We start from the raw sequence: 27,963 nt of genomic DNA, 5'->3' as shown, positions 1-27,963 counted from the left end.
AGACTTGTCACCGGGCTTTGAGCGAAGCATTGGACCGCCCCGATGCGATCAAAATGATACTGGCCTAGTCAAGGCCCATTTTCAATGTCGACTCAGATTGTGGTCCTTGCGCAAGCCTTGCATATGCTTTGCTCTGCTACTGCTGTGTGCCGTGGGCCAAGCTCACACCTCCATTTGCCGGTCCGCCTTGCTCGGCGGTCTTGACTCAACCCTGCGAAAGGGGACGGCCGATCTCTGGGTTTCCGCGACACCGATCTTCCCCTCATTGGAAGTTGTGCATCCATCATTGACACAAAGCCCTCTGCCTCGCTTCTCGGCTTGCATCACCTTTCCACAGCACCCTTGACGAGTGCCACCCTCCTCCCCTATAACCTCTCCACACTCGTCCTTCCTAGAGCTGTGTGACCCCGCACCCCCACGACCAGTGATTGAAGTGACTGCGTCATCTTCACGAGGCTCCCACCATATACGCGAACCCACAAGCAGCACTGCTCAACATGAAGCACCACCGTCAGCTGCTGGTGCTGGTACTGCTGCTATGCAGCGCAGCCATATTCTCACATGGTGTTGAGGCTGCATCGAAGAAGACAATTAAGGCATCCTCCAACATTCCGTCTTCATGGGTGAAAAAGGCCACACCAAAGAAGGCGAGCATCATGTCCTTTGACTTGTACCTGAACGCCCCGAATCGAGCGGGTCTCCACAGCAAGATGACCAGTATCTCGAAGAATCCCAAGGCGGCTTGGCTTACAAACGCAGAGGCTGCCGCCTACGTGACCCCTTCCACTACTTCGAGGAATGCTGTGATCAAAGCATTGAAAGCAGCCGGTATCCCTTCTGCCAATCTCACTTGGTCGACCTTGAAAGATCGGGTGACAGTCAAGACGACGGTCAGCAAGGTTGAGTCCTTCCTTTCCACTACCATCTCATCCTATAGTCACAATGGCGAGATTGCCCTGCCAAAGGCCAAGAGTGTCACTCTGCCAAGCAGCATTTCTGCTCACGTCTACTCGGTGGGGACTCTTCTTGCCTTTGGAAGCCCCTCTCTGAACAGAGAGAACTACCAGAGCGCCAGCGACATCACTCTGAGCAAGCGACGTATGTTCGAGTACGCCAATGAGCATGCGGACGAGTCTATGAACCTGGCAAAGAGGACCACAGCACCCCCCTCTACATGCGTGAGCTCTGGTGGACACTACTACAACTACCCTCGATGCTTGATCGACTACTACGGACTGCCGCAAACATCCAAGAGTCTGGCCAGGCGCAATGATCTGGCCATCATTGGTTACCTGGCAGAAAACTTCTCGCAGTCTGATCTTACTACCGCCATGAAGGCTTTCCGAACGGATCAGCCTAACGCTGCAAAGTACCAGATGTATCTCAATGACCTTCTTGGCGCCACCAACTCTGGTTCAGACCCCTCTGGAGAGGCTGCTCTGGACTCGCAGATTGCTGTAGGCTTGACCTATCCTCTTGAGAGCACCTACTACAACATCGGTGACAAGTCTGGCACTACAGTGGGTGCCGACACGGGAGACATCTTCCTGTCTGCCTTCCAGTACTTCCTCGAGCTAGATGCGTCTGTTCGACCTTCGGTGATCACCGTCTCCTACGGTATCTTGGATGAAGCTTCCATGACCTCCACTGCCGACGCCATGTGCAACGCTGCTCAGCTCCTGTCCGCCCTTGGTACAACGGTTGTCTTCTCGGCGGGCGACTCTGGGCCAGATGGTACAGCCCGAGCTCAAAGCACTCCCTACCCCGACGCCAGTGGCTCCTGCTTGCCATTGACTCCCTCGTACCCTTCTGGCTGCCCTTACATCTTGTCAGTGGGCGCCACAACGGGCTACTATGAGGCTGAGCAACCCGTCTACTATGGTACGCCCTCGGGTCTCTCCGGCTACAACTGGGCATGGGCTACAGGTTCTGGCTTTTCCGAAATCTGGAGCACGCCAGACTACCAAAGCTCGGCACTTTCCAAGTGGGCTGCTCGTTCGAATTCTCTTTACTCGAGCGCCACAAAGGGCCAATATACTTCTACAGGTCGAGCCTTCCCGGACGTGACTGCGCTGGGCGTAGACTACCCCATTGTCATCGGTGGCAGCGCCTACCTGCAAGCAGGAACATCAATGTCCAGCCCCGTCTTTGCAGCTCTACTGGCTGTTTTGAATGGCGAGCTACGCGATGCAGGACAGCCTACTGTTGGGTACGTCCAACCCATGTTCTACGCGAACCCATCGGCATTCAAGGACATCACCATTGGCGGTTCTTGGTGGAAGTGCGGAGCAGGAACCACCACCACGGCGCAGACCTATGGATTCAATGCGACCGTTGGATGGGATGCCGCTAGTGGACTGGGCTCTGCCAATTACTCATCCTTGGCGGCCCTCTACGGCCTCTGAGGAGCGGCTTGCTTCGTCGCTTATGCGCGTCTTAGGCAGGTGGGCTTTTCGCGCCCCATAGCCTTCTCCTCATTGCGGACGGACAATTGTTGCTTGCCTCGTTGTTCATAGCGGTCGAGTTGTCCCCAACCTTACTGTCTCTGCGGTCATTGTTTGCTGCTTGTTCGCTCCCATAGTCTCTGTAATGTACACAGTCTGTTTGACCCGTCTCATCGCCCAGTGCACGTGACCTTATCTCTGGGTCTCCTTATCTCTGCAACTCACTTCTTCTCGTCGGACCTTGAAACGCGTGGCCTTTTTGCCGGGAAATCGCTTGCCTGTCCGATTTGCGTCACTCAGTGGCTAAGACAGGAGAAGCGAAAAGCGCTGCGTGTGCGCTGATGGAAGCTCTATGTTCTGTAGTCTTCGTCAGACGGGTATCCTCGCCTGCACTGGGGTCCCTTTGGGTTGCACAACCCTGTTCGCAGAGCGTAGACGTCAAGGACCATGGCTCACAGTCAGCGACGCAGGGCGGGCTTGGCCGGCTTTGCGAGAGCGGACATCGAGGAGTGATGCCTTGCTCACCGGCGAGGCCCCACATCCTTTGTCCTGATGCTCATGCATACCAAGTCTATGGTGGGGCCGAGTCGGGAAGCCTCGGAAGACAGTACAGAGCTGGTTCATTTCGGAATTCAGGCGGGGTGGGAGTGGCGCAAGGCGGCGGGCTGTCGTGTGAGGCTCGTTTCCAGTTGCCGTCCGCGTGCCTGCCCGCATGTCTGGCTCCCTCGCACGGCCGATCTGCTGCATAAAGGCACGGGCGTCTGGTCCGTGTGCTGCGAGGTGTGCGATCTTCCCTTCCTCCTGGCGACTTGGGCCAGGCTGATCGACTGACAAAGTGACAGAATGGCTCACCGAGAATCCAAAGCCGAGGTGCCTCCTCCCCACTGTCCTGCATCTGTGTCTCTTTCAATTATTCTCTTCGGCCGCACGAGCTTTCTTTCCTTTCTTTCTTTCCCCATTGATCTGACAAGCTTACACTTGCCTCTCAGACACTACCTTTCTTTCAGTCCTCCTCACCAATCATGTATCCAAACACCCCTCAGCCAGAGTTCGAACAGGTACGTACTCATTGACTCTCGCCTTCGTCAAGGGCAGCCCCAGAACGAGAGGCTAGCTTGTGATCACAACGAAGACAGTCCGAGCTCACCCAAGACTCTATACCCCATGCTATATCATTCCCTTGCAGGCTCGAGATGAGATCTTCTCGACTCTGAAGCCCTTCTTTGAGAAGAATGAAGAGTACAAGAAGGTCTGGGACATCATCTGTGTTCCCGAGCAGGTTATCAGCTTCCGGTGAGTGACTGCACAACCAAGGCGCCTGCATGGCTCGCCGCCTTGTCCGCTTTTACCCTCCTATTCAAGCATCACTGAGCCGTGCCGAGTCGAGCTGCCTCTGACGCCATTTACTGCCATACCGTCTTATCTCTACGCTTTCCATGCGCCCTCGTGCACTTGATTCCCTCCCCGCTTGCTAGTGTCGTCTGGGAGGATGACAAGCACGTCGCACGGGTGAACTGGGGTTACCGAGTCCAGCAGAACTCTGCCCTCGGACCTTACAAGGGTGGTCTCCGATTCGTGAGTATCCGCGGTATGGACGATGCTGCGACTCTCACAAGCCCCGAAGCAGCTTCCTGACCCTCTGTGCAATCCTACCGCTTCCAGCACCCTACCGTGAACCTCTCCATTCTGCGGTTCCTTGCTCTCGAGCAGGTGCTGAAGAATGCCCTCACCGGTCTCCCCATGGGAGGTGGAAAGGGTGGATCCGACTTTGACCCCAAGGGCAAGAGTGACGCTGAGATTCGCCGTTTCTCAAAGGCCTTTGGAACTGCTCTCGCCAAGCACATTGGTCCCGACACTGATGTTCCCGCAGGTGACATTGGTTTCACTGGTGAGAATGCCGGTTACGTCTTTGGTGTTTACAAGCAGCTCAAGTCGGAGTGGTCTGGTATGATCACCGGTAAGGGACCCGACTGGGGAGGATCTGCCCTCAGGCCCGAGGCTACCGGTTACGGTCTCGTCTACTACGTCGACCACATGATCAAGCTCGTCGAGGGCGCCCAGGGCGGCTTCAAGGGCAAGAAGGTCGTCGTTTCTGGTTCCGGTCAGGTCGCCCAGTTCGCTGCTCTCAAGGTCATTGAGCTTGGTGGTACCGTCCTTTCCTTCTCCGACTCCAAGGGATCGTTGATCGCCAAGGGAGACGCTAGCTTCTCCGAGCAGGACATCGAGGAAATTTACAAGATCAAGATTGCCCGAAAGGAGCTCTCCACTCTGGGTGACAAGGGTGGAAAGTTTGAGTTCCACGCCGATGGTGCTCGTCCTTGGAAGCTGGTCAAGGCCTACGATGTTGCTCTCCCCTCGGCCACCCAGAACGAAGTCGACGAGAGCGACGCCGAGGCTGTGATCAAGGCTGGTTGCCACTTCATTGCCGAGGGTTCCAACATGGGTTGCACCCTCGAGGCCATCCAGGCCTTTGAGAAGACTCGTGCAAAGGACGGCAAGAAGGGTGTCCTCTACGGTCCAGGCAAGGCTGCCAACTCTGGTGGTGTGGCCGTGTCTGGTCTGGAGATGGCACAGAACTCGATGAGGCTCAAGTGGTCTGGTGAGGAGGTGGACACCAAGCTCAAGGGCATCATGGAGGAGTGCTTCAACATCTGCAAGACGACCGGTGAGAGCTTCGGAGACGGTGCCGAGGTTCCTTCGCTGGTTGCTGGTGCCAACATTGCCGGCTTCAAGAAGGTAGCCGACGCCATGAAGGCACACGGTGACTGGTGGTAGATGCAATGTAAGAAGTAGAAACAAACAAGATCATAGATGATATAGATGATGAGGACATGGCGCGGGAGCGGTGACGGCGGCTGTGACTGTCCCTCCTTGCATAGCTGTCCCGCCTCGCACTATTTTATCAATACACGTATGCTCAATTGCTCAAATGAAACAGTCTGATCTGATTGGTGTTGCTAATGCGGAGAGAGCCGTACGATTGTTATGCGATTTTCGTTTTTGGTCTGTATCCCATGAGAGTCTTCTTCACCCCTGTCTTCCCCCTGCCTCCCTTCACACACTTCCTGACATTCGCGATTACGAGTTCTTAGCCTTCTGCTTGTTCATCTCGGAGCTAGCATCATTCTTGACCTCCTTCATCTTGTCACCCATGGCATCGGTAGCAGCGCCCACCTTCTGGCCCATGGTGGCATTGTCACTCTTAGCCTCGGCCTTGTTGGCTTCCTTTGAGGCAGCAGCGCCTGTACCGGCTACTGAGTCAGCTACAGCCTTGCTACGAAAGGAGAGGAAAGGAGAGGAGAGGGTAAAGAATAGTTGGTCAGGATGATGAGCGAGGCTAGTTGTGAAGAGGGCTTGACGACGTCGCCTTTGCCGGTCTCGTGACTCACGCAGCATTCTTGACAGTGTTCACTACAGTCTCGGGTGCGGACTTGTTGAGGAGGTAAGGAGTGACACGGAACATGTTATTGAATGTGAGGGTTAGGTGGTTCCTGGAGTCAGACGATGGAGTGAATACAAAGAAAGTGATGTGGTTGAGGGATAGAGGAGGGAAGACACGGCGCTGACCTACTTGTAAGGTTCCCCTGCCCTTCCCACCCGGCCCCCTTCTCCCCCACCTCTCCCCGGGGCGGGCTAGGCGGGCTGCGTCTGTGCAGTGGTGTGCGCCGTGCTGTCAGTGTTGCATCTCAACCTTGGCCGAGTGACATGCGGGGTTGGGAGCCTAGACCCTTACGCCGCTAGACGTCCTCGTATTTCCCTCCACACGTGTCGCCTGACAAGTGGAGCAGAAGCGAGAAGGTGAAGGTTGAGGGGAAAGGTTCGGAACGGAACAGGGGTGCGATGGGTGATCGGGGATCGGGGATCGGTGCACAGACCTCCCCGCGCTGGTGATGCTTATCTTCTACCCCGCATCCCTCCACTGCTTGTTTGGAATCCAGCCAGCATTGGGATCATCGGCAGTACCATTTGCATCTGCCCACACTCCACAACCTTACATACCACACCATCTCCACCTCGCTCCGATTTGACACACTCTCCCCAGCATGTCCTCCAAATCCGTCCTCATCCTCCTCTCCCACGGGACCGAAGAGATCGAGTTCGCAACAGTCTACGACGTTTGTGTTCGTGCCGGTCTCTCCCCCAAATCCGTCTTCGTAGGTTCTTCCTCCCAATCAGCCGAAGACCCCCATGGCGTCTCCTCTTCGACGCCCGAAGCACCCTATGCTGCCACTCTCTCGCGCGGGCTAAAGGTACTGCCGGACTTGAAGTTACCGGACTTGGCTGGGGGGAAGAAGGCGTTCGAGTTCGACGCAGTGGTTATTCCTGGTGGAGCCGAGGGGGCAAAGACGATTAGCGAGAATGGCGATGTACAGAGCCTCATTGCAAAGTATTATGCAGATGGGAAAGTCGTCGCAGCGATTTGCGCGGGGGTGTTGGCAGTCAAGACGAGTGGGATCGCAAAGGACTCGAAGCTGACGAGTCATCCGAGCGTAAAGGATGAGCTCTCCAAAGGTGAGAAGCGGATAGATCGATAGCGAAGATGTGCTGTATGCTGTGTCCACTGACAGCGCCATCGTCGTTGGTCCCTCTCGGTTCGAACATCCCCTAGACTACCGCTACTCCGAGGACCGGATCGTCATTTCAGACAATCTAATCACATCGTGAGTGCCCCTTGCCCCCTCTTCTCCCCTCCCAAATTTCGCCCATCTTCTCCTCCTACTCTCGCTCAACTGACCACCATCTCCTCCTCCTCCACTACTACCACCATTACCTCCGTCCCTTTCGCATGACTCATACAGGCGCGGACCCGGCACCTCCCTCCTCTTCGCACTAAGTCTCGTCGAGAAGCTCCTTGGCCCAGAGAAGCGCGAGGAGATTTCCGGACCGATGATCTTGTCCGATAAGCTCTAGGCGATCTACTCCAGAGTAGAGTAGGGTTGGGCTTGCTTAAGGACTCGCGGCAAAGAAGGGGTTAGGGTAAGGGCTACAACACGCCACGGTAGGGCTTAGGGTGGAGAAATGAAGGAGAATACGACGATGAGTCTTGAGCAAGCAAGAAAGTTGAGGAGGAAAGGAGGAGCAGGAAAAAAAGGAGCACAATCACCCGTCCAGATCCAAAGAAGCAGATTTAGCTTAGCCAATATGACGGAATGAAATCCAATACCCCTTCTACAACCAAACAAACGTAACCTGCTATGGTCTCAGTCTTTGCTTGAAGGCGCAGTCGTAGGACCATACCTACCCTCGAAGGAGACACGAGTAGGGAAGGGGAAAGATTGCACGCTCCCTCGCTCCCTCGCTCGCTCGCTCGCTCGCTCGTTTCCTCCATCTCGCACTAAGCATCGACTGCAGACGTTCATAGCATAGTGTAGTATTCATTCTGAGAAGCGAAGCGAAGCGAACAAGACCTAGTGACACTCAGAGGCGAAGGGGAAGGCGAAGCAAACTAAGAAATTAAACAAAAAGGGGTGATGGGTGATGAACGGTGGGAGTGCTCAGCAAGGAAAAAAGTAGCAGCAGCGGTAGCGGGTCTCCAGCCTACTTCTTGCGGGGTTGTACACGAAAAGACAGTGGTGGTGGTGTATGCTCAAGAAGTCGATGGCACAATACGCTAGTGGAGAGAGGGCGGAGAGAGCAACCTCATGCTAGTGCTGTGCCGAAGACGTAGTCCCAGAACTGTGAAGTGAAATGAAAGAAAGAAAGCGGTCAGCTGCTGCATCCGAAGAACCTGTATTCGCCTAATCGCTCTCGCTGCTCACCTTGGAGGTAACGCCAAACCCAAGATCGTAAGCCTTGTAGTGGTGCTCGAGGTGGTACTGCTTCATCGACCTGAGGTACGCCGGTAGCTTGGTGTGATGCAGCGCGTAGTGCATCATATCATACACGACGTACATCGCAAATGCTCCCGCAATGACTCCATTTGCCATTGCTGCCGAAGGGAAGATGGCATAGGCTAGTCTTGTGAAAGGGAATGAGAGGACAAAGAAGAGCAGGGGAGGCATGACCAATCGTAGCCTGTCCATGGGTAGGTAGTGGTGGATTCCGTGCAGGAGGAAGTGTAGTGTGAGGCAGGGACCGTTGTTGGGAAGGAATTCGTCGACGTGGAAGAGGAAGCGATGCAGGGTGTACTCCAGTAGTGTCCAGATGAATACGCCCGATGCAAAGCAGGCCGTTGTGTAAGCCATTGCTACTGGGCTCAACTTGACCATGTGTTGGAAGGGCACTAGCTCTTCTTGGCCATGCTCGAGGAGAGTGTACTGCTGTGCTGATCGGTAGAATAGAGAGGCGGCAATGGGTACCCAGATGAGAGGCACGACATACCAGGATGTACGTGTGAACATCTCTAGATAGTCTGGACCGAACAGACGAGCAGGTTCCTTCAAGTGGCGAGGCGAGTGTACCTGAGCGAGGTAGAACTCCTTGTCGAACTTGGCATTCCACACCTGCATGATCAGGGGCTTGGACAGATCCAGGAAGGCATGCTTCTTGTAATCGGCGTGTACATCCGAGTCCTGAGGCACAAAGTCATCGGTGATGATGATGTCCTTGTCCTTTCCTGTGAAATCTGCTCCGCCATCTTCTGCATCTGCACAAGCTGCCTCTTCCTCTTGTGTCATTGGCAGTCGTCCAATGTAGTACTCTTCCAGCAGCTCATAGGCAGATGTGGAGTGGGCATGCTCAACGACGTCGTCCATGATCTCTCCCATGTCCATACCAGCGTACTTCATCACCAGATCATCTCCTCCGGGATGGTCGGGGACGAAGTCGGTGACGTCGTACACCTTTCCACGTCGGGCGACCCAGACGGAGCTCTCCTTGTTGTGGCGTGCCATCATGGCACTCGAGATGAGGCGAGTGCGTCGGGCAGCTGGCGCGGGCGAAGGGGCAGGGTTGCCGGCAGACATGGTGATCGGCAGGGAAGGGGAGGAAGGGTGTGGTAAGAGGTAGTGACTTGTGGCGCAGTCAGACGGTACTGCCGGTGTTGATGTGAGATGGAGTGGCGGGGTGAGGGTCAGCGGCGTGAGTGGCGAGGGGTGAGCGCTGACTGCGTGAGTAAGTGAGTGTGTGTGTGTTGAGAGAGGAGCGCAGAGGGCGAGGTGTGTAGTGGGAGTGGCGATGGGCAGGAGTGGTAGTGAAGATGGAATGGTTGATGGTGATGGTTCACTTTAGGGGATTCTCCCTGCCTGCGTCCTGTCGGCGGGGAAATTTAGACAGAGTGGCTTCTGCCTGTGTGTGTGTCCGCCTCGGCTCTCAATCGCCGCCCGCCCGCCGTGTGTTGATCTCGGCTCATTCAGGCTCACCCTTGGGCTCAGCCTCAGCCTCAGCCTCAGCCTCAGCCTCGGCTCCCTCGGCTCCTCACCAGTCCTCGGAGCCGACGTGCCCCCACCTCCGCTTCCGCTTTCCGTCCCAGGGCTTCCAGTATAGCAAGCAGCCCTCGAGGAGTGGTCAGACAGACCTTGGTTCCTACGTACCCTCTACTTGCTACTACAGCACACCTCGACAAGACAATGGCGTCGGATACAGCACCACCGCCTCCACCGCCGGCAGATGGCAACGACGATGTCACTCCTCCTCCGCCGCCGCCCGAAACAGACGAAGACAAGGCTGCAGTGGTACAGCAGCCCTCAAAGGGGTCTCCTAACGACTTTCTCAAGAGTAAGTAGCGTAGTGCAATCAAGCAAGGGCAAAGGGAAGGCGGAACGCTACTGCCTACGTCGAGAAAGTCTTCCAGAGTCTCTCGAAGAGGCCATGGTGAACTGCGCTGACATCACTCTCTCCCCCTCTCGCAGACGTGATCGGCAAGCAAGTAGCAGTGCGACTCAACTCAGGAATCGACTACCGGGGTGAGTCACGCTCAAGTGCTTTTTCCCGGCCCCCACGTTTGAGCTTACACATCTCCATCTCTTTCTCGCCTCGCATCGCTACAGGCACCCTCTCATGTCTGGACGGATACATGAACATTGCCCTCGAGGAGACGACGGAGTGGGTGGGTGGGCAGCAAAAGAATTCCTATGGAGATGCTTTCATCAGGGGGAACAATGGTGAGTGTGGAGCGGACCAAAAAGATCTCCAGAGGAAGACTTCTTGGGCGAACACACATGCTAAGCCTTTCGCTTTCACCTTCTCCATTGCGCGTACACCTCTTTTGGTCCCCCATTCGCAGTATTGGTGAGTCTACGCACAGTCTTGAGATGATCTGCATCTATCCCTATTGGCAAGCTACTGACGCTTTCTCCTCCTTTCACTCTTGTACACTCCACAGTACATCACCGCGCTGTGAGGATGGATGAGGTCAGATGCAATAGATTACATTCGGATACTCTTCACGTCTCAGAGGCGCAACGGGTTCAAGAGTGTTCCCGTCACTGATGTCTGCCCATGGAGGCGAAGCTCTCACTTCCTCCATCCTCTCCGCTCCTTCCTCCTGCCCCACTCCCAACCAGTCACGACTGATTCCCCGTGCTCACCCACTCCCACTCCACCTGCACCCCCCTCAAGCCCGTAATCTTCTTTGCAAAATCCACCTCCTCCCTAGCAAAGCGCACCGTGGTCCTATCCCCCCTCCTAATCTCCCCCGCAGAACGAGGTTCCTCAAAGGCAGGGATCAACCACACCCATCCGGCCGAAGAGGCAATGTCCGGGAGGAGAGCATTGAGCACCTTGTTGCGCGATTGAACTCGAAGGCAGAGCTCGCGATCCGGAGAGACGAGGAGACCTTGGGATGCCGAAGAGGACGGGGAATGGGAAGGAGAAGGTGGGGAGGCTGCAGACGGGGCTTTGGAAAGGGAGGCTAAATTGGCCTTGGACGAGGCGTTGCTGCTGGTAGGATCCAGATCGAAGTGGTGCCACACCGTATCGGTGCTATGCCCCTCTTCACCCGCTTCCTCACCTCCTCCGACGACCCTCTCGCTCTCCTTGAGCTTGGCAAACCAATCGAAGAAGTCGAACTTACGCCCACTGCCGCCGCTGCTGGGAGTATCAGGCCAGTGGAAACGGCGCGCTTTCTCTGCCTCGGTGACGACGTCGAAGCCCCACTGCCCTACACCTTCCTCGTTGCCGTGTTGCGCCAGCCGCTTCGAAGACGATTGTGCAGCACTGCCCTTCCCCACGTCGTTGGAGTCACCGATAGCAGGACCTCCAGTGGCGTCTCTCGAGTCAGAAGAGCCAGAATTTTTGACGCTTTGCCTTCTGCGGGCGTCTCGCTCAAAGTCTTCGAGCTGCGTGACCAGAGCAGTATCGTATTGGCCTACAAAAAGCTTGAAGCTGTCCAATTTGCCGAAATGACGAGCCGCCGAGATAGCGCTTCTATGGCCTCCGCCTGGTGTAGCATGGGACGCTCCGTTCGTCGAATCGACGCTGGAGGTATCGGCGGACGTCTTGAGGTCTTGCAGGATACTGATGCGCAGGATGCGGATCACTCTGGAGCTCTGCGCTGGTGCGAGGTGCGTCAAGGAAGCTCGCGCATCTTGTTGCGCCAGTAGCCGCGCCCAGTAGCCCATCCAACGACGTTGCGAGGCAATTGACACTCCTACGCGCCCGACCAGAGAGGGACTCTTGTGATCGTCGTTCTCGTCTTGCGATTGGTATGGCGCCTGTGACGTGGTGTCGAGTGAGGCGTGCTCTCCGCGGGAGTTGGGCGACGTTGTGGCATCGGGCGATGCGTCGCCTCCGTTGGCGGCAAAACCTTCACTTTGTGCCAACCGCCTGCCCGCATCTACAGAAACGCTCTGCACATGAGATATCTTACCTCCAGGTGTGAGACCCAACGCCATGGACTTCGGTCGTTGCAGATCCGCATGGCTCGTCAGTCCGTCTGCCGCCTGTGCATTAGCGTAGTTGGCAGAAGACACAGTGTTCATCGAGACAGCTAGCGGCCCAGCGCTTGCGGCTTTTGGCTTCATCCGCTGCGAAGAATGGAGCGCGAGAGCGGCTTCTATCTTGCTCCGCCAGACTGATGGGTCGTACTCATTGCTCGTGATTGCTTGGGCCGATGCCCCAGACTTTGCATCCTCCGCTGGAGAGTCAAACAGAGCATTCTGCGCCAGTCCTCCAGTCGGGATGTCCTGTCCGCTCTTTGTCTTGTGCTTTGCGATGCTGATGTTCCGCAACTCCCGGGGCGGTAAGGGGAGCTTGGGAAGAGAGATCAGGTAGCTGCAAGCCATTGTGCCCGAGCGGCCCTTGCCAGCTGTTCGGACAGTAGTCAAGAGACGTGACAGCCTCAGCCTGTGTGATCATGAAGAGTACTCCTTCGACATGATCTGCAAGCACTCACCTTTACAATGAATGACTATGACATTCTTGGGGTCTTCGGCTAGCCAGGCGGTCATATCCGCCACAGCCATGGGTATCAGAGACAAGGGAGGCGGCTGATGATCCGGAAATGGGTATCTTGAGACTGGGAGTGGAAATCGAGCGCAAGCATGAGTAATAGTTCGTGGGAGTGTCCTGCCTCTAGATTCCGGCTCACCTCTGCCATAAAAGTCCTCTTCGTCGTATTCGCCTTCATCTTTGGGCCGGAAGTTCCACACTCGCCACCCTTTTCCATGTCTCTCATCGAGGAAGCGGCGGACCTCATGCCGATTGTTGCGCCATACTGTGGGTACGCCCGTCGACGGGAAGGCCATGATGAGCAGACGATCTGTACGGAACGATCGTCAGAGTAAGTAGGTATGCCGGCGTAGCGATGAGCGACTGGTGCTTTCAGGCATAGCAGCACTTATTTGCGTACTTCTTCTCACTCACCTGTGATGTAGACCAAGTCAAGATCGACTCCATCCTGGACAAAGCGCGCCTGTCCCCCAGATACGAGTCGCTTTAGGTGCAGAGACATGGTCGGCAGGCGTTCGCAGGCGAGCCAAGAGGCTGGTCGGGCCTGCTATAAAGTATAGAAGCAGCTCGCTGGTTTATCTAGATGCATTGTTGTCGTTGCTGGGTGATTCGAGACATCGTGTGCACGTAGGGAGCAGAGTAGAGCAGGACGATTCTTCCCGCACTTTGGCAATCGACTGCAGCGCAGCGACAGGTCCAGCTTTCTCACTGGATCGCCGTGAGGTCCGGGAAGGTCCGAATTGAGGGTCAATGGGGCCTTGATGGTGATATGAGTGATAATGAACGTCCGAAGGAGGGCGAGATGAGTCTAGTAGCGTAAGTAAAGAGTAGCACTGCCAGAAATAGCCTTGGCCTGATCTCAACCCAACACCTCCACACAACACCCTTCCGCCTCGCTTCGGCAGCCGAGCAAGCTTCCCCTATCCGTCGCCTTTCGTGACGACTCACCTCCCACCTGTCCTTTTAGCGTCCTGCTACTCCTCTTCTCCCAACCCTCACTCCAAACAGGCCGCTTCCTGAGCTCACTCCCGCTCTCTTTATACTCTTCTGATGCGAGTCTGAGCAGATCTCGCCCGGAGCGCAGAGAGGGCGACGCAACACCCTGAATAGCTCGGCCAAGCACTCTACAACCCCACATCCTTGCATCCTTCCTGCCGCCTGACTAGGTGCCCCACTGCTCCTCTCAGTCGCGCAATCTCATGACTAGCAACTCATTCCACCCGCTTTCTTCAGCCCCAGGGGAAGGGTCGGAGGAGGCCTCACACGAGACGAAGCAGACGTCTGGATCGAGCAGCGCTGACGCCGCAAGCTCAGGACCTGCCCTACCTAGCTCTGTCCCACCAGGAGTAGATGCTCGGGCACACGTAGATGAACAACAAGAAGGCTTGAACATGGCTCAAGCAGAAAGAGGAGGAAGCGAGGGAGAAGGGCAGCGATTCGACGATAGAGGTACAGAGGAGGGTTCTGGATCCGGTGGCCCTGTCTCTAGGTACTATACTGGTCCACCTTCGAAATACTCCTTCTTTGGGAAGAAGCAAGTGGGAGTCATCGGAGAGCACTTGCCGATGGAGATTATCAGGTGAGTCTAGAGCAGGCGTGGGAAGCAGTATACGACGTAGGACTCTAGAGGTGGTGGTGCTCAACCCCACTCACTGCCTCTGCCCATTTGGCGACCAAACACAGAATCGAGCGAGACTACTCCCTCGCCCCCTCGCACATTCCGCAATTCCACCCTACCTTTCCACTCGAGTTGGAAGGACGAATTACCCCAACGCACTTTTCGGAATTGATCAACGATATCAACGAGTTGCTGATCCAGGCCAACGACCCAGGGTGGGCAGCACTAGACAATATGCTGGCGGTGGTGACATTGTGGATCAGCCCTTGGGTGCTGGGTAGTCGCTATCAGAGAGTGAGTGGTAGCTGAAACGAGCGAGTAAGAGAAGGCGCTTACTGATTTCTCACTTGCTATCTGCTCTTGCTTCTCACAGAAAAGCCGCGAGCTGGTGCGCCTCCTCGCAGATCGCAATCGGACACTGCTCAACCCAAGCGGGCTGAACCTGCTACATCCCAGCAGCAAAGCATGGCTCTACCTTGAGCTCGAGTACTATTAGCGAGAAGACGGGAGAGCAAGCGATTCAAAAGGAGGAGACGGGCTTGCGGAGAAGAATAGTAGGGAGAGGAGGCGGGAGGGCAGCGCGGAGCGAGCAGAAGAGGGTGGGATCAGGTCCATAGCAGTCCAGGCAGAAGACAGACAGCCAGTCACGTTGGCTACAACATTCGGATATACCCATACTTGTCACATCACCATCGCATCATCCAGCATCCTCTAGCCATCAGTCATTCACTTAGCGCCAGTGCCGTCGCTTTTGTTTCGCAAAAGTATGGCCGTGATTTGGGCAAAAAGTGTGTGATCAGGATGGGATTCGAACCCATGCGGTTGCCCACTGCGACGTTCAAGACACGAATTCCTGAACACAGCGCCATAACCACTCGGCCACCTGACCCCTCGGACTTAAGGAGGATAGTTTGAGTCGCTAGATGGTATATGAAGATCACAACAAGGGGAGGGTGATTCAGATGTCGATCAGAGGGGCGCTTGGACCACTCCGAGGTAGACTACGGACAACTCCTTCCGATTTGTCAAATCCTCCACTCCCGTTGCGCCTCCTCACTCATAGCTATAGCTCTCCCTTTGATCTCCTTAACTTGGAGGTCTCCTCTCACTGACATTTGAGGATGTCCCGCAACTCATGGGGCGACCCCATCGGTCCCACTTCGACGGAGAAGGACTGGACTTCCTCGGAGGTGGGCGTGAGCACGCAGGAGCAGCAGGCCGGTCAAGCTGGTAGAGCTGGAGCTGGAGGAAAGACTGACTTTACTGAGAAGGAAGGTGAATGAGGAGCTGAGAAGAGTGCTCGAGGTGTTGAGGAGATGGCTGACGACTGGCTGACACTTCTGCCCCTCTCGCCGGGTCTGTATTCTGCAGCACAAGCCATTCGAGAGCTCAAAGCATCGACGACTTGGTGGAAGACGGTGAGTCCGCACGGGACAGTCGCTTCTAGAGCTCACTTACAACTCTCTGACACCGACTACTCGTCCCCTCCTTCTCTGCTTCCTTACAGATCGGTCGCATCTCGGGCGGCGCCACTGCCATCTTCCTAGCACGTCGTCGTCGGCCTCCCCCAGGTGTCCTAGGCAGTCTCGGCTTCGGTCTCCTCGGCACTTTCATCGGCGAAGGTCTCAGCTTACCTTTTGCCATTCTAGCTGGTGGGAGAAAAGCGATTAGCTCCGTGGAAGATCCAAAGCACTTTGCGAAGGTGTTGCAGGAGAGACAGGCGATGCAGAATGGTCGGGGAGGACTGCCGGGGATAGGACCGCGGATGGGCCAAGGACAGAGCCAGAGTCAAGGACAGCAGGGACAGCAGCAGGGTGTTTTGGGTAGGGATTTGGCTGGTGACAAGGAGTTTGGAACGAGCGGTGGTGAGTCAGAGCATTACAAGGGAAGTTGGAGAGAATCAGCGCATGTGCAGCAGTGCTGACAAGACCTCTGGCCCTCTCTTTCTCCGGCCCACTAGACTTCAAAGACTCATCCTTTGGCGACTTTGGCGCCGCCTCCTCTTCCACCTCAAGCTCCACTCCCAGGTACCCCTCATCACGGCAGCAGACCCCTTCCTCTCCCATCTCCAGCAGTAGCAGCTCCCCTTCCTCTTCTTCCTCCCTTCCACCTCCCTCCTTCGACGTGCCCCCAAACTCCATAAGCGACCCCTTCTCTCCGAATCCTGCCTCTGCCCAGGGTGGCAGTGGCAGTGGCAGTGGGGGAGCGAGGAGACAGGGTGGGTCTCGATGGGCTGAGTTGAGGGGTGAGGCGCAGAGTGGAGAGAGTGCTTGGGCTCGGTTGAGACGGGGTGAAGGACCGCCGGGACAACAGTCGCAGCAGCCGGCGCAATAGCAGCAAGGCAAAGCGAGGTCGGATGAGGGATGAGCTTGGCTTGGGGACAGTCGTTCCTTTCAATCAAAATCAATATGTAAAGACGTCCATCACACACGGTACTCTTGCTTTCGGGATCACACAGGCAGGCGAGATGTGCAGGTGCAGCAGCGAGGGCCGCAAAGAAAGACGATGAAATGTCAAGGTGTGGGGAACAGTGTACAAGGTAGGGAGAGGGGGAGATGGAGTGCAAGAGTGACACAGAGCAGCACACGCTTAGATCTTCTGACCAGCCTCGTAAGCCTTGATCCTGTCTGCGATCTTCGACTTCCTCTGCTCGTAGGTGAGCTTGGTGGCCTTGTGCTTCTTGGTCTCCGAAGCCCAGTCCTTTCCACTCTTGTCGGTGGCCTTGAACTCGGGGTCCTCACGGATGGCAGCGTAGGCGCTCTCGTACATCTCCTCGATGTCCTCAGAACCCAGGTCGTCGGCGAGGTAAGAGGCAAAGTGCTTCTTGAATCGCTCGTCGTCCTCCTCCTCGAGGGACTCCATGAACTCGGCGACGTGGCCACCGAAAATGTAGTTCCTCAGGGTCTCCTCGTCGAGCTCCTTGGCCTCTGGGTCGTAACCGGGGAATCGCTTGGGGGAGTGGGGGATGAAGATTCCACCGTCCGAGGCACCCTTGAGGGCACCGAAGACACGGGAACCAGTCGAGGTCCTCTTGAGACCAACGTCGAGGAAGGCCTTGAAGGGGCGGGGCTCGTCCTCACCCTCCAGAGGCTCAACCTCGGTCATGGTTCCATCGGGCTCAGTCACACCCTCGTACTTGTCAGCCAGGCCGAGGATGGTGAGGGCTCGTCGGGCGACGAGGAGACCGGTAGCGTAAGCGGCAGTCCAGTTGGAGAGACCGTGCTTGATACCGTATCGGGGCAGCTCCTTGGAAGAGGCCTGGGTGAGGACAAAGTCACCGATGATCTTCGAGGAGATGATCTGGCAAGTAACGTACTTGTTGGAGAATCGGACCACCAGACGGTACTTGGGAGAACCGTACTTGTTCTTGGCCTGAGAGACCAGAGCACGTCGCTGCTGGTAGTCGGTGTGACCGGACCTCCTCCTCCTGTACTTGGTCTGGTATCGCGAGTAGTACGCCGAGTTCTTCGTCTGCTTAACGAAGGGCATCTAGGTGAGGGAGGGGGAGAGCAAGGACAGGTCAGCAACCAATTGAGAGTGCGGCGAGCTGAGAGCGAGAGGAGAAGAGGGCTGCTGTACAGCGTGTAGCTAGATGTGCTCCCATCGCTGAATGCCCGATTTCCTTCACCATTCATGCCATCCTTCGCCCGCCTCCCAGCTGCCACACCAATTCCTGTCCTGTCTTCCTCTGGCCGCTCTTCTCCCCCAGCTGATCCTGCAATGAGTGTATGACACTGTAGAGATGTGCATATGCTGTTCGATGTGGACATGGATACTCACTTTGAATGATCTTGATGGGGGGATATGGGGAGGGATACCTAACGAGAGGGAAGAAGGTGTGGTGCCGCCGCCCTGCCTTCAAGTTTTGAGAGGCGGGCGCTGCTTCCCTCGGTCGCAGGCGGCAGCAGCAGCAGCAGCCAGAGAGAGCCAAGCACCCAAGGAGGGCCGGAGCGGAGCGCGAATGCATCAGAGCCGTCCGCAGACCGCGCGTAAGTTTGTCCTGGCTGCCTCTGCCTCTGCCCCTGCCCCTGGCCTGCGCCTGCGCCTGCGCCTGCGCCTGTCCGCCCGCCCGCCTGCGAAGCCCACGCCCGCCAGAGTCAGACTGGCACACACACAATTCGACGTCGCTCGCTACCAGCCCTTCTGCCTTTCTACCACCCAACTCATACCACCCCCTCATCTTCACAGCAAGGTAAGCATCGCACCCGGAGCGCCATCAGACTCTAGGACGACATCATCATCATCGAGCAATAGACGCACAGACGCTCTGCCGATGCAGACGCAACGAAGGGTGGAAAGGGTCGAAGGAGGGGCGGGCATGCACGCCTGCCTCACCTGCAAAGGAGAGAACTAGCAGGCGTATCCACCTTGGGAGAAACGGAGGATAGGGACGTCTCACATAAGGCGGTCAAGGCGAAGTCGTGGCCTCTCGTCATGCTGGCCTTCAGGGAAAGACGGGCCAAGAGGAGATCCACAGGCAGGCACGGAATACAAGATGAGAAGGCCGGCGTAGGGACCCTCTGACAGAGGGCCATCCATAGGGCAGGGAAGGACTCCAAGGTTCATCATCGTCTTCTCTAGACGTCAGCCCAAGGTCTCCTCTCCCAAATGCCCTCTTGACGGATGGACTGAAGCGCCGTCCGCCCATTAGCAGCATCCTACCCAAGTGCCGATCTTGAACTCGTAGCTGACCCATCCTCCTCCCCCTCCTTCACACATGTCTTCCAGTCACAATGAAGATCGAACTCTGTGCATTCTCTGGCGCCAAGATCTACCCCGGAAGGGGAAGGCTGTATGTTCGTTCGGACAACAGGGTGAGTAGATCAAGTGAAGCAATGCGATGGAGGGGTAATGCACAACAGTGGCAATGCAGGCGCAATAGCTACTGAGAGCGATCACTGACATGCATCCCTCTCTCCTTGTTCCACCTGCCTTTCCTCTCTCTAGGCTTTCCGATTCGTCTCTTCCAAGAGCGAGTCCCTCTTCCTCCAGCGCAAGAACCCCCGTAAGATCGCCTGGACTGTCCTCTCTCGTCGCATGCACAAGAAGGGTATCACCGAGGAGACTGCCAAGAAGCGCTCGCGCAGGACCGTCAAGCACCAGCGTGCCGTTGTAGGTGCTTCTCTCGACACCATTGCTGCCCGCAGGAACCAGAAGCCCGAGGTGCGAGCTGCTGCCCAGGCTCAGGCTCTCGCCAAGAGCAAGGACGAGAAGAAGGCCAGGCAGGAAACCCGCAAGGCCAACAAGGCCAAGGGTGTCGCTGCTGGTGGATCCGGCCCCAAGGTCTCGAAGCAGCAGGCCAAGGGTGCTTCCTCCAAGCCCCGCATCTAAGGTGGTGGTGATCAGCTGGTAGTTTGGGCAGATTAGATGTAGTAGCAGGCTGTTGCGATCGGGTGGAGGACTTCTTTCCCTCCCTCGTCGCACAATCATCACTTCTCCAACGCTGCTAGGAATACCACGATTGCGCTACAACCCCTGATCTTTTGACGGACCCCTCGGCTGGCTCGGCTCTACATCACGAGGTACACTCTCCGTCTCTCTCTTGTGCCTCTCTTCACTTTCCGACCTTGTAAAATCACATTACAATTGCACAACCCACGCCGATGCTACAGTGTGAGGAGCTTCAGAACAAGGCATGAAGAGTCGCAGGGTACAGTGATGCATGGGATGCGGGGTAGGGTAGGCAGATGCAGGCTTGCAGTTCGCACCTGAGTAGACGCGTCAGGCAGGCGTGGTATACTGACTACGACATGTCATGTCCACAAGCACCGCTACCTTCGCTGACGGACAAGATGAAGAGCACTATGCTGAGGCTCGCCCACTAACGTTCGTTCTCGCACTACCTCCTATTTCGTCCCCGTCTCCAGCTCTCACCCTCACCATCACACTCTGCCCCTCCTTGCTCCATCTAAGCCTCAGCGAGGCCCTACTTTGTACACACCCACCAGCTATTCACCACCCAGCCAGCCACAGACACCGCACCTCCGAGCTGCTCTCCCTCTCTTCCGTCCAAGCAAGGTCCAACGATGTCCCAACTGACCATCGGACCGGCCGCACCGACGGAGCAGACGGAGCAGACTGTTACCCCCGCCGTTGCGTCCACGGCGGCATTTATGAGGGAGCGACGCGTTCGGAATTGGGCTTACGAAGTCAGTCTGCGCCCCCCACTGGAGAACCTCAGCGGTGGTAATGATCTCTTTCTCGCTCCGTATGAGACTTTTCCACCAGAGATCCCTCACGCACAATACGGACAGCGGGACGACAATGGTCTTGGGACTGACGACGATGGCAATCGCGGCCGTCTTCCTGTTGATAGAGATACCGCCCGTCTGAGGGAGCTGCATGGGGACGCGTCGGAGCTCCTCGATGAAGTGGGCAATTGCGGAGGAGATGGGCCTTACTTGATGGGTAGAATGACCCTTGCCTTTGTTCGAAAGTATCGAAGAGAGCGCTGGCCTGCTGGCAAATTCATGTTTCTACCCGAGGCTTACAGCACATTGCATGCAGATCAACGTCCCATGTCGCAAAGGCAGCAACCAAGACCACGGAGCCCACCGCAAGGTCCACCACCACGACCGCAAGCCCTACGGGAAGAACAAGTCATGGAGATAGTGGAGGTTCTACTACGGCACCAACAGCAAGGACAAAACCCATTGGCACAAGGCGAGCAGGCAGGGCAAGCTCCTCAGCCAGTAACGCGAGACCAGCTAGCACCGCAATTCTTACGGGTCGTGGAAGCTCTGTGGTTCCCACCACTGCCCCAGCAGCGAATTCCACGTGTGTTACAGCATCCGGAAGTTCTGGCGCGACTACCGCACGGCCTACCGCTACCACTACCACCATTTGTGCAGCAGCCCGGACAGATTCTGCAGCCACCACCGCAGCCCCAGCAGCCACTTCTGCAAGGCTGGCAGCCAGGACAACTTCTACAGCCACCGCCGCAAGGCCTACCGCAAGGCCCACTGCAAGGCCCACCGCCACAAGCTCCACCGCCAGGCCATCATTTACAACTGCAAAGTCTACCGCCACAAGGTCCACTGCAAGGACATCATCCACAACAGCATGGCCCACCGCTACCACTGCAAGGGCAAAACCCATTTCCGCAAGGTCCACCGCAAGGCCATCATCCACAACAGCAAGGCCCACCGCCACAAGGTCCACCGCAAGGACATCATCCACAACAGCAAGGCCTACCGCCACAAGGTCTACCGCAAGTCCATCATCCACAACAGCAAGGCCCACCGGTACTACTGCAAGGCCAAAACCCAGTTCTGCAAGGTCAGCAGCCACGCGAGCAGCCACCGCCACAATGGGAACACTCACAATTCCCAGGCCAATCTCAGACCTTACCTCTCCCAGAACGACAAGCGCTCGACCCTGAGGATGTCTTGTATTCCATCTTTAATTCCGGCGACGCCTCTAACGTCCATCGTGTCTTTACCGAATTCATCGAGCGCAAGCTCAACCCTGGTGCAGGTAGCATCGCTCGACACTTCCGCTTCCAGCCGGGAGACGCTCGCAATCTCGCGATCATTCACCTGGGCATCGCGGACGAACCGCAGACGAGTGATGAAGCTTACCAGGAGCCTGAAGGCTGGTGCTACAATCCAAGAGAAGGAACAGGCTTCATCGAGTCGACTCGAAACGTTACTGCAGTGATTCCTTTAATGGCGCTTGATCGCAACGAAGAATTCGTAGTTGTGAGCGACTGTGGCGATGGAGCCAAGGAGCCGGATGTGCTCATCCTCGACGAGCATCGACCTTGGGTGATTTTGATGGCCATTGAGATAGTGTACAAGAACGAGTCCATCGTCGGCATTCTCTACTCGCTCAGCATCTGGACCCAACAGACCACTCAGCGCCGGGCTCACGTGCCACCCTCGGCAGAACCGGGGGGAGCACGACCCCCTTGCCACGCATTGGTTCTGCACGTTGCCGATGCCCACGAGTTCAGGCAAGACCCATGCTACCCTGCTTTTGCCTGGGCAGAGGCGTATCGCTACGAGCCCGGCAAAGAACCAGTTGCGGGTGGCTTTCACGGTAACTTGGTGGTGATGAATGCTTCGTCCGCTTACTGTCAACTGTGGAAAGATGCGCTTGCGTCGGAACTGTGCCCCATCCGTCTCCTCTTCGTCGGGAACAGTCACGTCTTCCACCTGCCCATCCCCGTGCGAGCTCCTACGATGGACGGTGAGGAAGTCACTTACACGCAACCGCAATGGGACTTGGCCAGCTTGACCTTCATGTACCATGAGGGAATGCTCTTGGACAGCTTCGAGAATGATGGCGGTCTAAATCCGACTCCACGGCGAGGCGAGGCTCGGTTGGAGGCATAGTCCGTTCCTTGCTTTTGAGGTTTGAAACAGCATGTATGCCCGCCCCCTCTTTTCATCCACTTTCATCCATGTCCCTGGTGCCTTGCATCGCACAGTTACCTGGCAAGCTCTGGCTTTCAATCCATCTAGTTGCTGAGATGACTGCCATCGGCAGCCAGCCAACCGAGAATGTCAGCATCCTCATCAGAAGAAGAGCAAAGACTGACCCCAGAGCGATAAGACCTGTCTGCCTGTCTGCCTGTCTGCCTGCCTGCCTGCCTGCCAGTCTGCACCCAGACTCACCTCGGGCCCACTGTGCGTGGCAAAACGTGCGCGCGCGAGTGAGTGTCAGCATCGGCGTGGGTGCGTGCAGGCAGAGCAGCGATCGGCGATTTCACCGAGTCCGTTCCGGCTAATCAGCCGAGGGCACGTTCTGGATTAGAACTTGCGCATCGAAGATTAGATTGTGGAGAAGGAAGCTTGGGGGGGTGAGTTCGGAAGATTCTTCGGCCTCTCTCTCTCTCTGGCTTCACTGCTCTTCTTTGCGCTTTGTAATGACGACTATATAAAGCAGTCTCAGGGGAAGAGTTCATCGCGACCTCATCAGTAGTCCACACACACTCACTTGCGTGCGCTTTCCACGATGAAGTTTGCAACTCCTCTGGTCTTGGCTCTGGCTGCACCCCTGGTAGCAGGCAGCGTGCTGCGAGAGAGACAAGCCTCATCCTCTTCCTCTTCAGCCACTTCGTCTTCATCCACTTCATCCTCATCCTCCGGCTCTAGCGGCGGTGCCTTCCCCACCGACATTGGCTACCTCGGTAAAGGCACTGCAGGCCAAGTCCCCTTCCTTGCGGAGAACGACACTCTCCCTGGCTCCCGCGGCAACTCTCCATACGAGTACCGCTTTAATGCTACCGATGCCGATGCGGAAGAATTCGACATTTGGAAGAGTATGGGAAACTTGTCTCCCTACTACTCTTCGCCTTCTTACCCAGAGACGACTGCTCATAAGGTCTTGAATGATACGTGCAGCGTTAAGCAGGTGCACATCTTCCATAGGCACGGCGCTCGTTACCCCACGTGAGTTCTTGTATTCCTCCTCGATCAAAGCTGAGAGAGCTTAGTGGAAAGAGCTTATGGAGAAGACGTCAGGCAAAAAAATCTCCCCTGCACCGTACTGACTCGACTCGATCCCGATCTTCTCACTCTGCCTTTGATAGTTCTGGCTCATCCGAAGGCGCCCCCCTCCTGGGGCAGACGGTGGCCAACTACACTGCTGCAGGCAACTTGACAGCCAATGGACCCCTTGCTTTCCTCAAGAAGTGGACCTACGGCCTCGGAACAGAGTTGCTTGTCCCTATCGGAGCCCAGCAGCTATTTGACTCGGGCGTCTACCACTACCAGCAGTACGGCAAGCTCTTCAACACCTCTCTCCCACACAAGCCCGTGGTGCGAACCCCTTCGCAGAGTCGCATGCTGAACAGTTCGCGCTACTTCACCTTGGGCTTCTTCGGCTACGATGCGCCAGAGAAGATCGACCTCGAGGTCATCATCGAGACGGATGGATTCAACTCCTCCCTCAGCCCATACGATGACTGCCCCTCAGCTGAGGACGTCTACGTTGGGGACGACTATCTCGCTCCGGTATGGAGGAAGATATACACAAAGAGCGCCATTGAGAGGCTGCAGCCGCACACCAACATCCCTCTCACGCCCGACCTCATCTACGGAGCGCTGTCTGTTTGTCCCTACCAAAGCGCTGCTCTGGGCTACAGTCCTTGGTGCGGCGTCTTCACTCGCGAAGAATGGGAAGGGTTCGAACTAGATTTAGATCTTCAATTCGCTGGTGACTACGGCTTCCTTTCTCCAACCGGTCGTGCACAAGGAATCGGCTACGTCCAGGAGCTTCTGGATCGTCTGAGCAACAGCTCTTTTAGTGGACCTGTGACTACTCAAAACTCCACACTCGACGAGTCCTCGACCTACTTCCCTCTGGACCAACCAATCTACATCGATTTTACCCACGACGACGTAATCGTCTCTGTCCTCACGGCGCTCAACATGACGCAAACGGGCGACTATCTCTCTTCCACTCATCGCGACCCCAAGCGCAACTTTGTCCTCTCGCGAATCGCGCCCTTTGCCGGTCGACTCGTCTTTGAAGTCATTGAATGCTCAGGAAAACACTACATCCGCATCCTCAACAACGAAGCCATCATCCCTCTCAATGAAGACCAGGGGTGCCCTCGTAGAGCTGATGGAATGTGTCCCCTGGAAGACTTTATCAAGCATCAAAAGGCACATGCCTACAAGGACTCGAACTTTGATTATGTGTGCTTTGGAAACTATACGACGCCTCATTCGGGTGTGCGAAATGGTACGCTGGGATGAGGAGGTCTAAGAAAGAAGAGGTATAAGCTGATAGGTAAGAAATGGGTTCTGGGCGGAAGTAGCTGAGAGACAGCTACCAAGCTTCATCGCGTCAGCGTCATCGTCCGGACTACCATCCTGAGTGCTGGCCTCGTCCTGTCGAAGCGAAGAGCTCCGACCGCTCGCACACACCCCACCCTAGACTTTCTCTGTAGCCATAACCGAACCAACATGGAATGCAATATGAATACACACTACTCGTCCGCAGCTAGCTATGCATGACCCCTCTCGCTTCGCTTCGGAAAAGAGGTTGTGTACTTCTGTTTGTCTTATGACGAGGCTGAGCTTCGAAATTTGAGTGTACAAGGTTGGGAATACAAGGCTGAGGGGACAAGGAGACTGCCATTATTTCGCTCATGTAGTTGAGTACGCGAGAAAAAATGTGCTGCGACTTGTTCTGCAGGTATACTGTAGCACAGCATCGGAGTAAATTGTCCAGTACTGCTTGACGCTTTCGATCGTTCGAGGCTCCAGAGACTTCAAGATCATCCGCCTCGACTTGGCCCTCCACCATGGTCCTCGGAATATATTGTCCCTTCGTGTGTAGCGTCAGTGATCGTCGCATGTTGCTTGGCGTATTAGACCAAAGGCGGCCTCCTTGAGACATCTCCCTGCAAGGACAGGGTGTACTCTGACGCGTTCCCCTGCCCGTCTTGCAGCTCAGTCGGGCTTGCCCTGACCGGGAGGGTGGAGCCCCAGGGCTACCCGTGGCGACGTGTCTGTTCGCGGCAGCGAAATCTTGATGTGAAGGTACAACCGCGAGTGTCCCTTGTGGCTGATGATCGCAGGAGCGATATATGCGCCCCTGAGCAATGATTCGAGCATTGCTCGACGCTTGCGACCGTCGCTGTCGCCGTCGTCGACGACAACATGCTCTTCCGCCTCCTCTACTTCTTCTTCCTCACCGTGATCGTCGCAATATGCTTGCTCTTTGTCGGTGTGATAGGCATCGAGTTGATCTTCACCGTCGTCGTCAGAGTCGTGTTGAGCGGCATCAGATGCGCCATGTGCTCGTGCAGTGCCATTTGCTCGTGCACGAAGATCCACCAGGGAGAGGCCTTACTTGCACAGAACCGGAACTCTGCCGACAGCTCTTGCGTCTCGACGTCTTCTGCCTTGACGAAGAGCAGCGTCACTTCCACCAGCTCGAGGTCTATATCGGTGATCCTCTGAAAGGGATGCCAACCGGTCTCCCTCGCGGCGCGCATCCTCATGTCATAGCTCCTTCCGGTCTGAAGCCCCAGGCTGCGCACCAGCCAGGTGGGCAGCGCAGGGCAAGACTTCTCGCCGACGAAGAAGTGGACCCTCCAGGTGCCACACTCACTCTCCTGGAAGGGCTCTCTTGTCAGCGGCAGTTTGTTCCTGCAGACGTGGTGGATCTGTGCCGCAAGGAGAGGACGAGCCTTGCCGGTCGACTTGTGAATCCAGCGATCCACCCAGGCTTGCAGGTTGCCGACGCCGATGACCGAGCGTCTGCCTTGCTCGTCTTGATGGATGATCAGACCGGAGAACTCCTCAAGAAAGGAGCCTCCTAGAAAGCGCATGCGCTTGCCTTTGGTGAGATGTGCCGATGTGGTGGCTGATCCAAATGATATGCAGTCTCAGTGTGTGGGAAGAGAGCACAGGAGTTGTGTTATCGCTGCTCCAAAGGATCGCCTCGCATTGTCCTTGGTAGTCGTCGTGGCGCTGGCGTGAGGTCGTCGTGGCGCTGGCGTGAGCTGGCTAATTGGCGTGGGTCGCTGTCGATATGTCACAGTGGGTGACCATGTCAGTGTCCGTGTCGTGAACATCATCATTCTGATTGCTTCATGCTGCTTCATGCTCACCACGTTGCCCTCGTTCAGATCGCGGTAGTGGTATCCTGCCTTTGCAGGCACCATAAGCTGCTGCGCAAGCTCCAGAGCGATATTCACTATGGGTTGCTCAAGGACTCGGCTGCCGAGGTCATCACCAGAACATTGCTCCGTCACCAGCACACTGGCTATCCGCGCCAGAGATTCGCCTCATACTGTAGTAGACAGTTCGGGCAGTAGTGAGGCTTTTGCACCCATTTCAGCTCGATCGTGCAAAGTTCTGTAGCTTGCCATCCTTCTGCACCAGCGATAGTGTAAAGTAGAGGGTGTTTTGCTGTAGAGGCAAACTTCCAGTGGCAGGTACCGTGTTGTGAGTCATCTTTGCATCAGGTTGAGATGGATGGAGGTATTCGAGAGGGCTCACTGACAATGGAAGCTGTGCTTCAGGCTCGCATCCGATCGGGTGTAGGTGACCGTGCTCTGAGGGGAAGGAGTCATAGAATGCGTGGTAGTGCGACTCAGCTTTCGATCGAGGTATTGGGTAGGTAAAGGTCGAAGCTGACTTACTGCTGATGAGAAGAGACAGCCAGTGTCCATGCTGAAACTCAATGTCTTGCAGTGTCGAAGTGATCAGTCTTCTTCCACAGAGAGAGTTTTGAAAGGAGGCACTATGTATGCGCAGGGGAGCGAAACAATGAGGGCTGGCAGTCAGATGTTGAGCAGTGAAGCGCTGTGTGTCAATGGATGCGAGATCAAGTCTGAGTACTCACTGATACAGACTTCGTCACCTTGTAGAAGACGTTGCCTTGAGATGCAGGGGGTTGTGAAGGTAGGAGCTGGAGCTATGGACTTGAGTGAGGTAGAGGATGGAGGTGAGGTAGATGTGCGAAGAGAAGGAATCATCGGAGGCGAATAAAAGGCCAATGGTCAGCGTAGCTGTGCTGTGCACAGCATCACATATTCAGGCACAGAACCACCACTGACGCCCTGAGCACCATACCTTTCAGGCACGGGTCCGGCGGTGCCTGTCCAGG

At 56.1% G+C, this 27,963-nt stretch overlaps 14 protein-coding genes and 1 non-coding gene across 15 annotated transcripts; 10 read left to right on the top strand and 5 right to left on the bottom strand.

The window, feature by feature from the left end:
* Positions 1-347: 347 nt before the first annotated feature.
* BCV69DRAFT_1374 (subtilisin-like protein) lies at positions 348-2,521 on the top strand. The gene has a single exon (XM_025489265.1). The coding sequence runs from the start codon at positions 498-500 to the stop codon at positions 2,403-2,405; it is 1,908 nt and encodes a 635-aa protein (XP_025350686.1). The 5' UTR covers positions 348-497; the 3' UTR covers positions 2,406-2,521.
* Positions 2,522-3,466: 945 nt separating this feature from the next.
* BCV69DRAFT_295852 (glutamate dehydrogenase) lies at positions 3,467-5,219 on the top strand (the record flags this gene model as incomplete). The annotated part of the gene is made up of 4 exons (XM_025493944.1): positions 3,467-3,502; positions 3,631-3,737; positions 3,920-4,019; positions 4,107-5,219. 4 exons carry the CDS (start codon positions 3,467-3,469, stop codon positions 5,217-5,219), a joined length of 1,356 nt encoding a protein of 451 aa, XP_025350685.1.
* A 303-nt stretch (positions 5,220-5,522) lies between these two features.
* On the bottom strand, positions 5,523-5,949 carry BCV69DRAFT_309417 (hypothetical protein; the record flags this gene model as incomplete). Its single annotated transcript, XM_025494710.1, has 2 exons — positions 5,834-5,949; positions 5,523-5,718 (listed from the first exon to the last, which is right to left on the bottom strand). Exons 1-2 carry the CDS (start codon positions 5,905-5,907, stop codon positions 5,523-5,525), a joined length of 270 nt encoding a protein of 89 aa, XP_025350684.1. The 5' UTR covers positions 5,908-5,949.
* Positions 5,950-6,487: 538 nt separating this feature from the next.
* On the top strand, positions 6,488-7,355 carry BCV69DRAFT_285865 (DJ-1; the record flags this gene model as incomplete). The annotated part of the gene is made up of 3 exons (XM_025493501.1): positions 6,488-6,956; positions 7,054-7,105; positions 7,244-7,355. 3 exons carry the CDS (start codon positions 6,488-6,490, stop codon positions 7,353-7,355), a joined length of 633 nt encoding a protein of 210 aa, XP_025350683.1.
* A 444-nt stretch (positions 7,356-7,799) lies between these two features.
* On the bottom strand, positions 7,800-9,551 carry BCV69DRAFT_279450 (fatty acid-2 hydroxylase). The gene is made up of 2 exons (XM_025491260.1): positions 8,204-9,551; positions 7,800-8,120 (listed from the first exon to the last, which is right to left on the bottom strand). The coding sequence occupies exons 1-2, from the start codon at positions 9,347-9,349 to the stop codon at positions 8,085-8,087; spliced, it is 1,182 nt and encodes a 393-aa protein (XP_025350682.1). The 5' UTR covers positions 9,350-9,551; the 3' UTR covers positions 7,800-8,084.
* Positions 9,552-9,754: 203 nt separating this feature from the next.
* Positions 9,755-10,807, top strand: BCV69DRAFT_1242 (LSM-domain-containing protein). Its single transcript, XM_025489171.1, has 5 exons — positions 9,755-10,100; positions 10,235-10,288; positions 10,373-10,486; positions 10,609-10,613; positions 10,708-10,807. The coding sequence occupies exons 1-5, from the start codon at positions 9,953-9,955 to the stop codon at positions 10,723-10,725; spliced, it is 339 nt and encodes a 112-aa protein (XP_025350681.1). The 5' UTR covers positions 9,755-9,952; the 3' UTR covers positions 10,726-10,807.
* On the bottom strand, positions 10,734-13,586 carry BCV69DRAFT_309414 (hypothetical protein). Its single transcript, XM_025494709.1, has 4 exons — positions 13,188-13,586; positions 12,913-13,083; positions 12,718-12,840; positions 10,734-12,630 (listed from the first exon to the last, which is right to left on the bottom strand). The coding sequence occupies exons 1-4, from the start codon at positions 13,273-13,275 to the stop codon at positions 10,889-10,891; spliced, it is 2,124 nt and encodes a 707-aa protein (XP_025350680.1). The 5' UTR covers positions 13,276-13,586; the 3' UTR covers positions 10,734-10,888.
* Positions 13,587-13,708: 122 nt separating this feature from the next.
* BCV69DRAFT_279447 (hypothetical protein) lies at positions 13,709-15,116 on the top strand. The gene is made up of 3 exons (XM_025491259.1): positions 13,709-14,352; positions 14,457-14,685; positions 14,765-15,116. Exons 1-3 carry the CDS (start codon positions 14,165-14,167, stop codon positions 14,885-14,887), a joined length of 540 nt encoding a protein of 179 aa, XP_025350679.1. The 5' UTR covers positions 13,709-14,164; the 3' UTR covers positions 14,888-15,116.
* A 68-nt stretch (positions 15,117-15,184) lies between these two features.
* Positions 15,185-15,280, bottom strand: BCV69DRAFT_t1. The gene has a single exon. It is a non-coding gene; the product is annotated as a tRNA-Leu (tRNA).
* Positions 15,281-15,609: 329 nt separating this feature from the next.
* Positions 15,610-16,815, top strand: BCV69DRAFT_1203 (hypothetical protein). The gene is made up of 3 exons (XM_025489146.1): positions 15,610-15,809; positions 15,899-16,256; positions 16,352-16,815. The coding sequence occupies exons 1-3, from the start codon at positions 15,708-15,710 to the stop codon at positions 16,723-16,725; spliced, it is 834 nt and encodes a 277-aa protein (XP_025350678.1). The 5' UTR covers positions 15,610-15,707; the 3' UTR covers positions 16,726-16,815.
* Positions 16,816-16,853: 38 nt separating this feature from the next.
* Positions 16,854-18,243, bottom strand: BCV69DRAFT_279446 (hypothetical protein). The gene is made up of 2 exons (XM_025491258.1): positions 18,172-18,243; positions 16,854-17,880 (listed from the first exon to the last, which is right to left on the bottom strand). Exon 2 carries the CDS (start codon positions 17,878-17,880, stop codon positions 16,981-16,983), a length of 900 nt encoding a protein of 299 aa, XP_025350677.1. The 5' UTR covers positions 18,172-18,243; the 3' UTR covers positions 16,854-16,980.
* Positions 18,244-18,897: 654 nt separating this feature from the next.
* Positions 18,898-20,019, top strand: BCV69DRAFT_1103 (putative ribosomal protein L24.e.A, cytosolic). Its single transcript, XM_025489074.1, has 2 exons — positions 18,898-19,205; positions 19,339-20,019. Exons 1-2 carry the CDS (start codon positions 19,125-19,127, stop codon positions 19,720-19,722), a joined length of 465 nt encoding a protein of 154 aa, XP_025350676.1. The 5' UTR covers positions 18,898-19,124; the 3' UTR covers positions 19,723-20,019.
* Positions 20,020-20,417: 398 nt separating this feature from the next.
* Positions 20,418-22,929, top strand: BCV69DRAFT_291596 (hypothetical protein; the record flags this gene model as incomplete). Its single annotated transcript, XM_025493757.1, has 4 exons — positions 20,418-20,762; positions 20,899-20,990; positions 21,180-21,669; positions 21,735-22,929. 4 exons carry the CDS (start codon positions 20,418-20,420, stop codon positions 22,725-22,727), a joined length of 1,920 nt encoding a protein of 639 aa, XP_025350675.1. The 3' UTR covers positions 22,728-22,929.
* A 411-nt stretch (positions 22,930-23,340) lies between these two features.
* On the top strand, positions 23,341-25,374 carry BCV69DRAFT_279443 (phosphoglycerate mutase-like protein). Its single transcript, XM_025491257.1, has 2 exons — positions 23,341-23,786; positions 23,927-25,374. Exons 1-2 carry the CDS (start codon positions 23,350-23,352, stop codon positions 25,095-25,097), a joined length of 1,608 nt encoding a protein of 535 aa, XP_025350674.1. The 5' UTR covers positions 23,341-23,349; the 3' UTR covers positions 25,098-25,374.
* A 472-nt stretch (positions 25,375-25,846) lies between these two features.
* BCV69DRAFT_961 (hypothetical protein) lies at positions 25,847-26,720 on the top strand. Its single transcript, XM_025495659.1, has one exon. It carries the CDS (start codon positions 25,949-25,951, stop codon positions 26,669-26,671), a length of 723 nt encoding a protein of 240 aa, XP_025350673.1. The 5' UTR covers positions 25,847-25,948; the 3' UTR covers positions 26,672-26,720.
* Positions 26,721-27,963: the final 1,243 nt, after the last annotated feature.

Source organism: Pseudomicrostroma glucosiphilum (genome assembly GCF_003144135.1).
Source record: "Pseudomicrostroma glucosiphilum strain MCA 4718 unplaced genomic scaffold BCV69scaffold_1, whole genome shotgun sequence".
Taxonomy (NCBI): domain Eukaryota; kingdom Fungi; phylum Basidiomycota; class Exobasidiomycetes; order Microstromatales; family Microstromataceae; genus Microstroma; species Microstroma glucosiphilum.
Note: the sequence above shows the minus strand (reverse complement) of the source record. Positions and strands in the feature narration are given on the sequence as shown.

Coding starts and splice junctions, on each gene's coding strand:
- BCV69DRAFT_309414 (XM_025494709.1), bottom strand. CDS start 13,275: ATGTCTCTGCACCTAAAGCGACTCGTATCTGGGGGACAGGCGCGCTTT. Junction 12,841..12,912: donor AGAGGACTTTTATGGCAGAG/GTGAGCCGGAAT, acceptor TTCCACTCCCAG/TCTCAAGATACCCATTTCCG. Junction 12,631..12,717: donor CATAGTCATTCATTGTAAAG/GTGAGTGCTTGC, acceptor CTGTCCGAACAG/CTGGCAAGGGCCGCTCGGGC.
- BCV69DRAFT_961 (XM_025495659.1), top strand. CDS start 25,949: ATGATTCGAGCATTGCTCGACGCTTGCGACCGTCGCTGTCGCCGTCGT.
- BCV69DRAFT_1203 (XM_025489146.1), top strand. CDS start 15,708: ATGGCTGACGACTGGCTGACACTTCTGCCCCTCTCGCCGGGTCTGTAT. Junction 15,810..15,898: donor CGACGACTTGGTGGAAGACG/GTGAGTCCGCAC, acceptor GCTTCCTTACAG/ATCGGTCGCATCTCGGGCGG. Junction 16,257..16,351: donor GGAGTTTGGAACGAGCGGTG/GTGAGTCAGAGC, acceptor CCGGCCCACTAG/ACTTCAAAGACTCATCCTTT.
- BCV69DRAFT_279450 (XM_025491260.1), bottom strand. CDS start 9,349: ATGTCTGCCGGCAACCCTGCCCCTTCGCCCGCGCCAGCTGCCCGACGC. Junction 8,121..8,203: donor GGTTTGGCGTTACCTCCAAG/GTGAGCAGCGAG, acceptor TTCACTTCACAG/TTCTGGGACTACGTCTTCGG.
- BCV69DRAFT_1374 (XM_025489265.1), top strand. CDS start 498: ATGAAGCACCACCGTCAGCTGCTGGTGCTGGTACTGCTGCTATGCAGC.
- BCV69DRAFT_279443 (XM_025491257.1), top strand. CDS start 23,350: ATGAAGTTTGCAACTCCTCTGGTCTTGGCTCTGGCTGCACCCCTGGTA. Junction 23,787..23,926: donor CACGGCGCTCGTTACCCCAC/GTGAGTTCTTGT, acceptor TGCCTTTGATAG/TTCTGGCTCATCCGAAGGCG.
- BCV69DRAFT_279446 (XM_025491258.1), bottom strand. CDS start 17,880: ATGCCCTTCGTTAAGCAGACGAAGAACTCGGCGTACTACTCGCGATAC.
- BCV69DRAFT_1242 (XM_025489171.1), top strand. CDS start 9,953: ATGGCGTCGGATACAGCACCACCGCCTCCACCGCCGGCAGATGGCAAC. Junction 10,101..10,234: donor TCCTAACGACTTTCTCAAGA/GTAAGTAGCGTA, acceptor CCCCTCTCGCAG/ACGTGATCGGCAAGCAAGTA. Junction 10,289..10,372: donor CTCAGGAATCGACTACCGGG/GTGAGTCACGCT, acceptor GCATCGCTACAG/GCACCCTCTCATGTCTGGAC.
- BCV69DRAFT_279447 (XM_025491259.1), top strand. CDS start 14,165: ATGGCTCAAGCAGAAAGAGGAGGAAGCGAGGGAGAAGGGCAGCGATTC. Junction 14,353..14,456: donor TTGCCGATGGAGATTATCAG/GTGAGTCTAGAG, acceptor GACCAAACACAG/AATCGAGCGAGACTACTCCC. Junction 14,686..14,764: donor TGGGTAGTCGCTATCAGAGA/GTGAGTGGTAGC, acceptor TGCTTCTCACAG/AAAAGCCGCGAGCTGGTGCG.
- BCV69DRAFT_1103 (XM_025489074.1), top strand. CDS start 19,125: ATGAAGATCGAACTCTGTGCATTCTCTGGCGCCAAGATCTACCCCGGA. Junction 19,206..19,338: donor ATGTTCGTTCGGACAACAGG/GTGAGTAGATCA, acceptor TCCTCTCTCTAG/GCTTTCCGATTCGTCTCTTC.